This window comes from Manis javanica, chromosome 14, assembly GCF_040802235.1.
Source record: "Manis javanica isolate MJ-LG chromosome 14, MJ_LKY, whole genome shotgun sequence".
Classification (NCBI taxonomy): domain Eukaryota; kingdom Metazoa; phylum Chordata; class Mammalia; order Pholidota; family Manidae; genus Manis; species Manis javanica.
Genome location: NC_133169.1, coordinates 16,551,768 through 16,566,424, shown reverse-complemented (window position 1 = coordinate 16,566,424; position 14,657 = coordinate 16,551,768). Strand labels below are relative to the sequence as shown.

The window sequence follows — 14,657 nt, the reverse complement described above, 5'->3', positions numbered from 1 at the left end:
GAAGTACCTTTAAAGAGGCACATTGCTCTCACAGAAAAAGACATTTACAAAAAAATTAAAACTGAATTCACATGATATTATGTATGTTAAGGCAAATGTGTGTTAAGAAATAAAGCATAATTTATAATGAAGTATTTGGCATCTTTTTTTTTACTTAAATGGAACCAACCAAAGGATTTGTTACCCAGCTTAGGAAATAAAACATCACTAGTACAATAATGTTGCCAATTACCAGTATCAACCACGACTCCCTCTTTACCTACCCTCCTACCTACCCCTCAGAAGAAACTCTGTGGACTTGAGGTTTTTCATTCTCATGTAATTAAGAAGTATTTTTTAATATCAAATTTTTGACCCACTTAAAAAAATAACTTCTCTAATCCATAATGGAAAAAAAAAAAAAACCGGCAAGGAAGCAAAGCCTAAAATGTTTTATGCTTTAAAATATATCAAAAATTTAAGCCTTACCTCACCTTAGCATGTTGCACAGAGAGAAACAGTACAGAGGACAAAGAAAGTAGACTATTTATTTTATATGTAAAGTTAAGGGAAATGAATGCCAAGTTGTTGCTAAAGTCAACTAATCATTGTGCTGCCATGTACACTAATAAGAAATGAAAAAGAAATACCCTCAATTTAGAAATATCACATACACTTGTAAGAAACTATTGCCACCTTCTAAACTCCAAAAACAAAAATATTTTCTTGCTGGCCGATCCTATGTTTAATACAGAATCAATTTCTTAAGCACATATACTATTTTGATACCTTAACTTTGTGGAAAACAAATATAAATGGTGAAGCCCTACAAACAAGTGAACTGCAGAGCCTTTTTGTGCAGGTGACACGTGTAACCGAGGAAGGTGGCGGTAAAGCGGAGCTCAGATGCTTACTGACGTCAGTGTGCTCAGCACCCCTTTAAGATCTCCTTTCTAAATACGCTGGGATTTATATCCTTCCTCATAAAGCTGATCTATTACCTTGAAGGGAGATGCTTACATATTGGAAAGAGAGAGTAACCTTCCTTTTCGATGAGAATGTTCCTTACCTGGCCGTGCTCTGTTCTTGCCCCAGGACTAAACCAGTGGCTGCAGAGGAAAGAGGAAAGGAGTTAGCAGGAACCCAACCAGAAACACATGCTCTCACGTGGTCAATCTACATGTGCTTTAAGAAATGTATTCCCCACCAGCAACAGAGCCTTAAATACGCTTTATTTTAATGGATATTTCATGTAATTCTAGACTTACACCGATTTTGACAGAAAACGTTAAGAGTGCTTATAACCCAGTAATTTTCAATTTAATAAGCAAACTCAGAATTACATTTCCATTTAATTATGTTAACATAAACTGCTGGGACTGTATTCATTTTGTGAATCAATTCTGGTTATAAAATCTACAAATGCTATCACTTACCAGAACTTAATTACAGCACCATTACAGCAAATTATGACCTTGTGATTGTTGGAGTTTTAAAAAACATTAAAAATACAAGACTATTGTACCCTCTGGCTATGCCTCCAGGAATAACCACACAAAGCTCTTGATGTGAATTTTGGAGATTCAGCGGAGGTCACTTTCAGCCACTCCTTCTATAGGTACAGCAACCTGGACTGTGGCTGAGAACAAGTTCAACAATACTCAAAATACAGAAGTCACTGCACAGTTTGAGCTTTCCCTTCTTGTACTGTGACTGGCCCTGCCTGTCCCCCGCCCCCGCCACACACACACACATTGCTTCAGCTGCTCCCTGGACTCCTAGTAGTGACCTATCTAGCGATGTTTTCAATGAAAGTTGCTGTCATTAGCTATATGTCCAGTCCTCTGGCAGTATTCTGCATAAAAACTAATTGTAAACATCAAAGAGTAGAAAATCCAGAGACTCTGTGGCAAAAAAACCACTAAAGCCCACAATCATAGGGAATGGTAATACTGCTATGAACGCTAGTTATTTTTTCACGAACAGTAATACTGAGATCTGCTCTGGAGCTTCCCTTTGCTTTCACTGGGCCTTCATATCATTCTTCTACTTTGTGCACCTCCATTGCCTGTTTCCCATAGGTTTGCAGTTTCAGTCTTTTCCTGAATCACTCACTGAACAGTGTTTTGAGAGTGTTTGGGAAGTACTTTGTTTGAATTGAACTTTTTTCCCCTTGTTTGTCTACTTTCTTCTTCCTGTAATTGGTTTTCAACATACCAGTCTCGGGCTTATTCCTGTTCTGTCGCATGCGGTCTGTATTATTTCTCTGGAGTCTTTCAGGAGTTTCTAATTTCACTAGCAGCGGGCCTCTTTCATTGCTGTGTTGGGTGAGGCACTTCAATGTACAGATCGGTGTCTTTCATTGTGAGCTCATTTGTTTTCTTTTTTTCCTCCCCCCCCTTATTTTTTTCTTTCTGTCCTAACAGTTAATTAAATGTTAGATCTTCTGGATTATTTTCTATCGAAGTTTTCTTATCTTTTCCCTCCTAAAATTTCTTTGTTGTTTCCTTAAATGATTTTGTCAATTTAAAACATTAAATTAATTTTTTTTATTTTGAGATGGTTGTAGATGTACATGCAGTTGTAAGAAATAATACAGAGATCACATGTACCTGTACCTAGTCTCCTAAAGTGGCAAAATCCTGCAAAACTATAGAGTAATATCACAACTAGGCTATTGACTGTGATAGAGTCCAATAGAGAATAATTCCATTACCACAGTGATGCTTCACGTTGCCTTTTTATAGCCACACCCACTTTCCTCTCCCTCTCTTCGTTCTGTACTTGACTCCTGTCAATCACCAACCTATTCTCCTTTTTTAATGACTTTGTAATTTCAAAAATATTATGCAGTGGATTTATACATTATGTCACTTTTTTGGATTGGCTTTCTAACACTCAGTATCATTCTCTGGAGAATCAACCAAGTTGCTACACATATCAGGAGTTTGTTCCTTTTCATTCTGAATAGCACATAGTCCCTCGCACGAAGTGCCGCGGTTTGTTTAATCATTCGCGCACTGAAGGACATCTGGGCTGTATCCAGCGAAGACGTTACCTAAACAGTGACAACCAGTTTCTAGTCACAAGATAAACTGACGAAGATCAATATCTTGTGGGCTTCTAAAATCTCAGATTGGTGAATTTCTCACTTTAAAAGAATTACTTTCTTGTCTGAGATATGGTATTTCAGCTTCATGTCTCACCATTATTCAGTTTTCCGTTTTTCTAGGTCTTTCAAGGGGTAAATTGTCATTTCCTTCAGAAGACACTTCAGTTTACGTTCCTTCTATCTGCTTAGCTAGCTGCGACTCTCTGCTTTCCATCTCCAAAAGTTGGTTGAAATCTCTAATTTGCTGGTGTTCTTTCCTTTATTGTCATTGTGTATTTATACCCTTTTCTTTCTTTCTAGTGGGATTTGGGAAGGAAGACTGAAATAAATGTTTAAAGAAGCAAAACATACGAGAGACAGTGGCATCGCTGAAACCACAAAGGGAAATGTTTTAAGAAGGGAGTAGTCATTAGTGTTAAATACCATAGAGAAATCAGCTCTGACAAAACACAGTTGTGGGGGCTGGTGGTGATCTCTTCCAGAGGAGTTTCCAGAAGCAGTGTGGGAGAAATCAGGATTACAGTATCATAGCCTCCTGCAGAGGTGGGATGTGAGGAAGTAGATGTGTACAGTACAACCCATTTTTTTCTGAACATTTGAGTTTCAACGTTTGAGCATGGGGTGGGAAAGGAAGATATTGTTAGGAAACTAGAAAAAGATTTTAAAAATGTAGATGATGAAAGCTTTTGGAAGAAAAAAGCTACACTCAGTCAAAAACAAAAGTGTAGGAATCAACATTGAATGGGAGAAAAAAAATATTTTCTTTCAGGACTAAGAAAAGGGGGAGTGAAAGAAGATATATTTGGATAAATTCATCCAAATTTGGGGACTAACAGCCTTACTTAGGAAGTTAAAGAAAAGGCCAATTTCTGAGAGGGACAGGTGGTAACAAAGACCTGGTGACTTAAGATACAGCTTTCTGGGACACAGATAATGTTGTAAGCCAAGGTCACACTAAAGCATTGCTGAGGCGTATACTGAAATTTAACAGTAGAAATTTGTAATAGCAACAAATCACATCATCTTTTGATTTTATTCAGCAGTATTCAGCAGAGGAGCAGTAATGTGAATAACTGGTTTTACAAGATTAAGAGTTATTATAGGGCAGTGTGGTAGGCAGAATTCTACGATGTCCCCAGGAAGCCACCCCCTTGTATAACTTCCTCTCGTCGAGCATGGGAAGGACCTAGGAATATGATGGGGTAGTTACCCTTGTGGTTGGGTTGTGTTACATGGCTCAGCTAGTTTTAAAGAAAGGAAGGTAATGCATGGCGGGCCTAAGCTAACCAAGTGATTCCTTGAAAGGACTGGATTCTTCCTGGTGAAAAAGATTCAAAGCTTGAGATGGTTTCAATGTGAGGAAGACATCCCACTGCTGGCTCTGAAGATGTAGTGACGTGACCTAAGTAACTGAGAGGAGCCCCTAGGAAATGAGTGATCACTGGCTCATAGCCAGCAAGAAAGCTAGGACCTCAGTTGCACAATTGCAAGGAACTGAATTCTGCTAACAACTTGCATGAGCTTGGAAGTGGATTCTTTGTGACTCAAGCTCCCAAATGAGAACACAGCTGACTGATGCCATGATTTCAGCCTGATGAGACACTGTGCAGAGAACCCAGCTGAGCTCTGCCTTTGTCAGACAAGAGGCTTGCAAATATTTTCTGCCAGTGTGTAGCTTATCTTTTCATCTTATGAGCAGGGTCCTTCACAGGACAAAACTTCTAATTTTGATGAAAGCTTTCCTTCCTCATTTGAACTGCTGTTGTGCATACCTTTCTCAAAAATTACTTGAGTATGTTTATGGGGGTCCATTTCTGGGTTCTGGATTCTGTTTCACTGAGTTACGTGTATGTCTATTGCACATGGTCTGGATTATTGTAGCCAGCAGAATTGTGAGCGAGCAAATGGGGGTTCTTTTAAGTTACTAAGTTTTGGTAATTTGCTGTGAATATACACGGTGGGGACACTGAAGGCTATGTACCAGAGGCAGAGGACCAAAGGACAGGGGTGGCCAGGCTGAGAGACACAGCTGAGTTTTACGTTCTTAAGATTCAGAGGGGCTGGAAGTGCTTGTCAGACTCAGTTTCCCCTCTAGAATATGGGTGAAGTGTGGGCATATCTAGAAGCTAAGCCTAGCATATTATCTCATGAATACGCAACTGTCCTAGTAACAGGAATAGCCGTCATCCAGGACGATGGAATAGGTTATCCTTAGTGTTCTTTCACATTCAACCACAAAAGCATTCATGGTTGGTTAACTGTAGAGTGGAAAGGAGTTAAAAAAACATTTTTTTTAAAAAGACAATCCTTAGGTTTTTTTTTTTTCAATTAAAATCTCTGCAGATGAATAGTTCTACACTAATTCCTTCTCGTGGTTCCTTAATCCCTTTTCTCCACCCATAGTGTTGAACTTTAAGGAACAGACACATATAGGACTTGATGAGACCTCAAATAATACTCCATCTAGGAAAAAGGACAAAACCAACTTCAAGATTCTTAATAAGGTCTCCTAAAGTGGACTTCTGAGTTACAGCTCAAAATACACATTTAGATTTTTAAAAGTTTCTATTTTTTGACTCAGAAGCATAATTTTATGTTAACAGTGGGTCTTGTATATATAATATTCTAAATCTATTCTCTCTAGTTATGGTAGCTACTAGCCATATATGGCTATTTAAATTAATATTAAAAACTCAGTTCCTCAGTTGTACTGTCCACATTTCAAGTGTTCAAGACATGTGGTTTAGCAGCTATCATATGGGCAGTGAAGACAGAAAACATTTCCATTATTGTAAAAACTTCTATTGACACAGTCTAAATAGATTATCACTGGGAATTTGAATTAACTTTAGAAATGATATATAATCTTCTACACTAAACATTATCCCTATGAACTATAACAGTTTTATCGAAGAGACTGGTACATATGAAGAAATATATAGCAGAAAGGGGAGGGGAGAAGTAGAAATATCTGCCAAACTCCTGACCCAGTGTCCTTACCAGGGTATCAAAAATCAAGATATGGAAGTAAAAATTAGGGTGAGGACAGAGTATTAAGAAGCAGCATATGGCTAGGTAAGAAATAGGTCTTGGGGCAACTACAACTGCTGATGCCAAACGATGAAGGCACAATGTCAATATAGAACATGGTGACGGAGTTCCAGTGACCTTCAGTACCTAGGATGATACACAATTTTGATACTCTCGATTCTGTCTCTGTGTTGAATTCAAAACGTAGTCTATGCAGCCCTGGGAAGAAGTAGTTTTCCAAAACACTTGCAACAAGTAGTGACTGTATTTGTTACAGTCATGAACTTGGAGGGGGTTGGCCAAGTGAGGGCAGAAAGAAGCCAGTTGCACTTAAAGAATATTCTTGATACAGCAGTCAAATTTCTAAAAATTAAATCTCAACTTTTGAGTATACTTTAGACAAAATATATATTCTTCATGGTGAAGTGTAACCATTTTCTACCAGAAAGCACTTTGGAGATTCTGTGAACTTCAAACAGAATAAACCACTGTTTTCATGGAATATAATTTTTAACTTGCAAGAATGATGAAGGCACAAACTATGGTCATTTATACTCGGCCATCTGGAAGACATTTTCTTAAAAAGTAAATAATTTGAGCCTCTAAATTTAAGGAAAACTATTTGTGACTAATAAGGAAGGTTGAGCTTCAACAAAAATGAGACTTAGACTTCTAGAAAACTTGTAAGTGCCACCATGAACTTGACAATTTTCTAATAAAGTCTATTGTAATATTCATAAATGTGACTCTTTCCCAATGGCCATTAAATGATTTACTAAATCATGATGTGTAAGTGATCCATTCAGATTTCAAGATAGACCTAGATTTTAATGTAACAGATAAAAAAAAGCTCATTGATATTTTTTCAGATTATACATTATGACTAACCTTTGAGAAACTACCAATTTTGATCTAGTATCACAGAATATCCATGATGATCTGAAAAGGCTACTAAAGGACTCCTTTCTTTTCTAACTACCTATCTGTGTGAGGCTGGATTTTCTTTATATGCTTCCCCCCAAAACAACATTTCACCACAGATAAAAAGCAGAAGCAGCAATGAGAATCTAGCTGTCATTAAGCCATAACATTACAGTGATTTGCAAAAACACCACCATGTTCTCACTATTTTATTGGGAAAAAAGACAGTTATTTTTCATAAAAATTCGCTATTTGTGTTAATATGTAACGGGCTTACTCTATTTTTTATTGAATACATAAATACTTCCAATATTCTTTTACTACAAACCGTCTTCATTTAGTGGCCTCTACCTCTATGCCTGGCATCACCAACTTCCCAATGGACACCTACACTCATCTCAGGCACCTTTTTCTCTCATATTCAAAGTAGGAGCAAGTCCATTATCTTACAAGCATCTCTTAAATCCATCCACTTCTCAACATCTCAGGTAACACTTTAGTCCAAGCTATTCAAACCTTCCTTGTACCTGTTCGCTTTAATCCGTTTATCATACTGCAGAGCTAGAGTGATCATTTCAAAGTTCAGGTCTCAATTTTTATTCACATGCTTCCTCAAGCAAATAAACAAACAAATAAATCAGTAAGTAAAAGCAAACCAAAGTCTTACGGCTTTCCAATACTCTGGAGAGAAAGCATCCCTAACGTAGCTTACCAAGCTTAGCGTTACCTGGTCTTGGCCTTCCTTCCCCCAGTTTTATCCCATACTACACGCTCTTCTTCCTGTTTTGTGCTCACTCGCTTAGCATTCTTTTAGTTTTCTTCAACAACAGGGTTATTCTCTCTGCTAGAAGGGCTCTTCCTGCCACCATTCACATCATTCTTAGATTGCATCCCAAGCTTGTTGTCCTTAACAAAGCCTTCCCTATCTCCATGTCTAGTTCTAATTCTTGGACATAAGATACTTAGTTCAGTATCTAATACTGCATTTATGTGTCCATATATAATAATACATTTGTGTGTGCGCTTAGCGATTACTAACTATTTTCTCTATTAGGTTGTGCCTAGAACAACGATGATATCTGACTTGTTCATTATTGTATACTTGGCACCTAGCACATAGTAGGACCTCATAAATATTTTCTGAATGAATGGACAAATGAATGCCTTGAGATACAGGACAGAGTTTTATCAATTACAGCCATTCTATTATTCTACATGAAGGTAGGATAAGAGTACTGGGCTAGGTGGTCTTTAAAATTCTTTCGGGTTCTCCTGTTCCATGGACCAGATGACCAGGATGTAAAGATATTCTTCATTCATTACCTTTTCTATGAAACAAAAAGCTAATTCCAAAACAATACTCAACAGGCCCTTTTAAAAATTTCATTTCTTTTATTAAACTACAAATGTAAATCTAGGAAGTTCAACCTGGTATGGTCGCTGAACATGGGTTTTAGAATCAGAAAGATTAAGTTTGGATACAGGCTCTGTCACTTCCTAGCTAGGCAAACTCTGATAAAACATTTTTATTTTCTGAGTCTTGGTGCAAAACTGTGATTTATAAGAAAAACGTATTTGTCATACACATTTGGTCTTTTTCCATGGTTCCAGACTCACAGCTTCCAAAACCCTTGGAATTTCTTAAGTGATGAAAGTAACAAAGGTATATGTTATGCTAATGAGGTGACTTTTGGACCCCATCTAGGGATGGGAGCTGGTTGCCAGGGGAACCAACCACATGGTTAGAGGGTCAGAACTTTCAGTACCAGCCCCTGACCTCCAGAAGGAGATGGGCTGGGGGTTGAATCAATCCCAATGGCCAGTGATTTAATCAATTAGGTCTATGTAATGAGGCTGCCATAAAAACCCAATGGGTAAGGTTTGGAGAGCTTCTGGGTTGGTGAACAGGTGAGGATGAGGGCAAATAAATGGCATGCCTGGAGAGGGGAGGGCTTGGAAGCTCTGTGCTTCTTCTCCATGCCTTGACCTATGCATCTCTTCTGTCTGGCTGTTCTTGAATTCTGTTTACAATAAACTAGTAGTCTAGTAAGCAAAATGTTTCTCTAGTTCTGTAAGCAAATTAAGCCCCCCAGGAGGGGGACATGAGAACTTGATTTATAAGTTGGTCAGAAGTTCAGGTAAAAACTGAGCTTGTGATTGCTTCCTTAGTTGGAGGGAGCTGTTGGGACCTTCCATTTGTAGCTGGTGGGTCAGAAGCCTGGGTGACAGTCTGGGCTTGTGAATGGCCTCTGAGGAGAGACGGGCAATCTTGCTGGTCTAAACCCTTGCCCTGTGGAATCTGATGCCATCTTTGGGTAGACAGTGTGGGAACTGAATTAGCTGAGCTGTAGAACACCCAGCCAGTGTTGCAGAGACTAGCTGGTTGTGTTTGGGGAAACCTCCACAATTTGATGATCACAAGTGTTATAAATGAGGTATCCTGTGTGAGTAGCAAAAGGACACACATGGAGAAGAAAAAGCGTTAGCTGTCCCTTTACCTTTGGTTTCTTCCTTATCTATAGAATAAATTCCACTTCTATTATAGTATTGGGAAGCTTAAACTAGACTAAGATTCTGGCACATATTAGGTGTTTAAATATATATATATATATATTTTTCCCACACAGTACACAATGGAATATATAAATATGTGAACTTTTATTCTGTGAATTTTTCAATAATACCTATTTATTCCTAAATGTCAATGGAGACACACCAATGCTCATGGGTAATATTCACAGAATTCCCCAACAGGTGTAGTATGTTATTACATACATACAAGATGTTTCATACATTTGTTCCTTTAATTGACTTTTGGTTGAATAGAATACAGTGTGTAACTTTAAAAAGTCAAATTATCTCTAAAATGGAGTTTAATATTGCTATGCCTGCTTCAGGGGGACAATAAAAACATTAAAAAGAGTGCCACATATGAAAATACTCTGAAAAATGAAATATTCTATCCAAATAAAGCAACGTCATCATCTTGAAATGTTTTATACTTGGTTTAATAATCTCTTTGTATTTTTCGTAAGTAATTTGTAAAAATGTCTTTTGTGAGAAAGGATTGTTATTACCCTCATTCTATAACTACAAATTCAGATGCATGAAAGCTAATGACTTACCTGAGGGGATCATAGTAAATCACAGCAGGATTTGATCCAGTATATCTTATTTATCTCAATCTAAAGTTTAAGCCACTTTTACTATAAAGCAATAGATACTACATTTCAAAGTGTGCAAAGTATTCCCAATGAACATAATCTTGATCTAGGCAAATCTTGCTTTAAGCAAACTCAATATTTACACAAAAGATAAAATAAAGGGTATATTTTTATATTTGCTTTATAAAGGAATTCATCATAGGATTCTAAGTAATTAATCATGTATATTTAAAATAAGTTTTGATTGTGTATGATTCCTCAGGTAAATATCCTATACGTTAAAATGGTGTGAAAACAAATATAAATTTCAACTTAAAAATCAATTAATAAATCATATCACTCAATTTAAATACAAGTACCTCATAAATGACTGGAAAAAATTAGGAAAAAAATCCTGGACCTATTTATGTTCAGTACCTAAAGGGAGGTGGACTGAATAAAAAGTAAACACATTTGATGCTTAAATATTAAAAAAAGTCATGTTAGTTTTGTTCTATATTTTAATATTTGCATTTTCATAAAGTCAAGAGATTAAATGAGGATTTTGAAACTTAACACATATTTTTCCTCAGAAATTATATACTAATTTCTCTGCTTTAGTTGCATTGAGATTCTTGTCATTTTTTGTTATATAATGAATATACAGTTATATTAATGAATATTTCATTTATCTGGGCTAAATATTTTCTGTTAAAAGAAACCTACTATATATTAACAATTGGACTTTAAATATAGTCGTACATTTTCAAGGGAAATAATTATTAGATGATATATAAAATGGTTAGTACATAGGTGTTCTTTAATTAAAATAATCACATTTTCATAATTGTGATGCCCTGCAAGGCTTCTCAATATCTGTGCAGAGGACAGATTTATCTTTGAAACCAAGACTCCATATTCTGACATGAGTGCAGCAAAGGTGATTATTCACAAATTTCCTCTTTATAGTTGAAATTATTGCAAAATACAGGTTTTACAGAAACTATCCAAACTTTTATTGACATATGTCCAGTATTCCCATGTACTGAGCTGAAAATTTTCGGGGAAATAAGCTTTTCCAGAGTGGGCACCATGCTAGGAATTGTTCTATTAACTCTAAAGACATCATTGTCCATTCTCAACTTCAGCAGCCCTATTTTTTTAATTAGTTATTTCTAGGTTGCCCTAAACTAAACTTTGTAAACCATGCAACCACATAACCATACAGCTTCAAAAATGAAATCCCTAAATCTTATTGTGTTTGAGCCTGTGAAAGATAATTCCTCCTATTTACTAAAATCTATTTTTAAGTTGGAATTCTATGGAAGTAAAATCATTTTAAGTATCCCTATATCTTGGTTTTTGGGGTGAACTTCTAAAGCAAGAAGAAAGAAAAAAAGAAAGAAAAAATTAGAGGAATCAGAATTAACTGAATAAAAATAGCAGTTGCTTACTAGGGGTTTCTAAGTTACTAAAATTAGCAGTTTCTAAATATTTAGTAATTTATTCACTGTTTCTAACCATTCTTACAGGTTTCATGGTTCCAGCTTGAGGTAACTGCAGTCAGGATTACACAAACCGCTATTGATCTGTGCCTCCCCCATACACTTGTACAAGGATCAAGGAGTGGGTATGCCTTTTCCATCACCAGCCAGGAGTGGAACCCGACAGCCCTGACACCAGGGCCTATGACTTGATATGTATGGCACTGTGTTACATATTGTAAGAAACTTAAAGAACAACACAAAGTCTACCATGGCAATTTCATGGTCCATTTAGGGGAATGAAGCATGTATATAATAACTATGTTCTAGAAAATAATGTGATAAATACTATAATCAAATAGAAATAAAAATGTAAAGGGAGAATATAGAAGGCATAGAGAACTGCTGGTAGGAGTTTTGGTAGAAAATACAGAGATTCCTTAAAGGAGGTTGTGGCAGGTACCGTTGTGGCCTCCTCAACAGCCCTGGAACTGCTTACTTCCAGACTTCTAGTTATGTCAGTAAATTAAAACACTATTTGTTTAAATCATTGCTTGCAGAATATTCCCTTTCTTTTTTCTGAAAGCACTTCTTTACAACATTGATGTTCAACAATTTTTGAGTAGACATTGTCTGAACAGTTATGAAAATATCTTACTCATATATTTTTACATAGGCATCTAAAATTTTTCACCATAGATTTAAATATTTGCAAAGTATTATTTTCTGTCAATTTTATATATTGATATTTTAAAATAAAACCATTATACACACCATTTAAAAAATACATGTACTGGAATCCAAATATCTCTGTGATTTTGTATCTACCATCAATGTATTTATATTAAAAAAAACAAATGAAAAGCACTTCTTTAAAAGTCAAAAATTTTATACAGTTTTTCTCCTTGAAATCCTTGAATTTCCAATTCACTGCCTCACAGAAGTTTACTCTAACGTAACTTGTTTTTAATGCTTAAAAATCCTTTTTTTACTAACCCAATTATATTCCTCTGCAACAAAAATGTCTTTATACATCTATTATATATATATATATATCCATAATTTTCTTAAATTTCTGTGACTATAAAAAAATATTTTGAAAAGTTTCAAATTATTTAGTCATGATGATAAACATTTGTTGATGATAATCAGTTAAGATATAAATCAGTTATCATTAGTATTCAATTAATGAAATCAACAAATATATTTTGTTAATACTAAACATAAAAAAATCAACTTTTATTAGAATGGTATCATTAGTAACCTTTTCCTCCAAATTAGTTCATGTATCCATTGATGAATATTACCTTTAGCATCAATTCCATTTATATTTTTAATTTTTATCAGTTTCACTGTCAGAAATCTTGTTCACAGAAATTGATAGACTGAAATAAAAGGAATTTGATTAGGGCAGTCACTTGATTATTGAGCTCCACAGTTTTATGTCAAAAGTCACACAATGATTTCTAGATTAAAAAGTATTTTTTAATAATCTAACAGTTGCTGAAAACTAAGAATTATAAATTACCTAATTTGCAAAAGGTTTCTGACTTAATCATTAGATTCAATCTGTCGACAACAATACCAGCACAATCATTTGCAATGTCTCCCTGTGTGGAACGGAAGAGGATTTGATTTTACATACAGAACAATGTGCCAAAGTGATTAGATTAGAGAGAGCATCTTTTTTTCCTAAAGTGAAAGAAAGGCAATTGTGAAAAGCAAGAATCAGCAAAATAACCAGGGCTAATCATTTTCAGAGAAGATATTTATGTGGAAACTAGGGAGTAGGAAATTGACTCTCTTGGAACTACTGGTGACCATGATTCTCTTGTAAGTCATTTGCATATCCTAAAGGCATGAATATCTTGGTTCTTCTACCATGAGATGCTGAATGTGGTAGCTGGAGTCAGTTTCCTGTAGGTGACTTTATAACAGGGAGCAGGTGGAGTGAAAGAAGGACAACAGGCAGTATGGACACAACCTGGGCTAGGAAGTTGGGGAAGGAAATCAACTATGTCTGGACATACCTTGATCACTGACCATGTACCTTCTTTTAAACACTGACCATTTAACCTTCTGTTAAAGGAAATGTTAGGAAAATTTCAGATATTGGATTTTCTCCCTAGGACAATGAAAGAGATGAATTGAAGCACAATGTGATTGGTCCCTAGAAGGGTGTTACCCTTAGGAAGCACAACTGGGACTGTGTGTGTGTGTGTGTGTGTGTGTAATATGTCTGTACAAAGTGTGCCTGGGTAGTTACTTATCTGTGTAAAATAAAATTCTAGTAATGCTGCGTCCTATGGAGAGGCCTACAAGAAACTTGCAGAGAGGCCTGCGAGATATCTTCCTCATTTGCCCCAGCTAGGTAAGGGACAGGCCTGAAGAGAGGGGTGAAAATAGATTTGCTACAAGAGGTATTCTCAGCCTCCTTCAGTATAATTTAATTTTAATAAAATTTAAATTTAAATTTAAATGAAAAACTTGTAACTAGGGAATGCAGGTTGGAAAAGCAAGTTTAGAACTCCTAAATGGAAGCAAGGAGTGGCATGGAAGCTAGACTTAACAGGGGATATGACTAATGTGATTAGGGCCCTGGTCTAGACCTTCCTCAAAGTACCTCTCTGTAGGGATCAAATGGGTGAGCTTGCTGACAAAGGTTTCTTAAAGACTGGTATGTATACTCACTGTTTCAAATGGCCTCAGGGCAGAAGCCTTTAAGCTAAAAGCTATAAGGATATAGGAAGAATATCAAGGCCACATCATTTCTAGGCATGGAATTACAAACACAAATGCAACAGAAACCTAAGATTTTTAAGGAACCCTAATGTCTAGAGAAACAAACAACTCAACTACCAATGTCTATGACTTTAAACTGACTCTGACTTTTACCAACAAGAAATGGGCTGCTAGGGATGAAAATGGTGACACAGGAGGTTCCTGAACATCCCTCTTTACACAGAGTCCACAGCTCTACATGGAAGA

The 14,657-nt window shown here is 36.2% G+C and overlaps 1 protein-coding gene across 2 annotated transcripts in view; it reads right to left on the bottom strand.

The window, feature by feature from the left end:
• GPATCH2 (G-patch domain containing 2) overlaps positions 1-14,657 on the bottom strand; it is a 178,324-nt gene that overhangs the window by 52,139 nt on the left and 111,528 nt on the right. For both annotated transcript variants that reach the window (XM_037014341.2, XM_037014342.2), the window contains one exon: positions 1,049-1,088. In XM_037014341.2, coding sequence (XP_036870236.2) covers positions 1,049-1,088 — 40 coding nt within the window. The remainder of the gene's footprint in view (positions 1-1,048; positions 1,089-14,657) is intronic.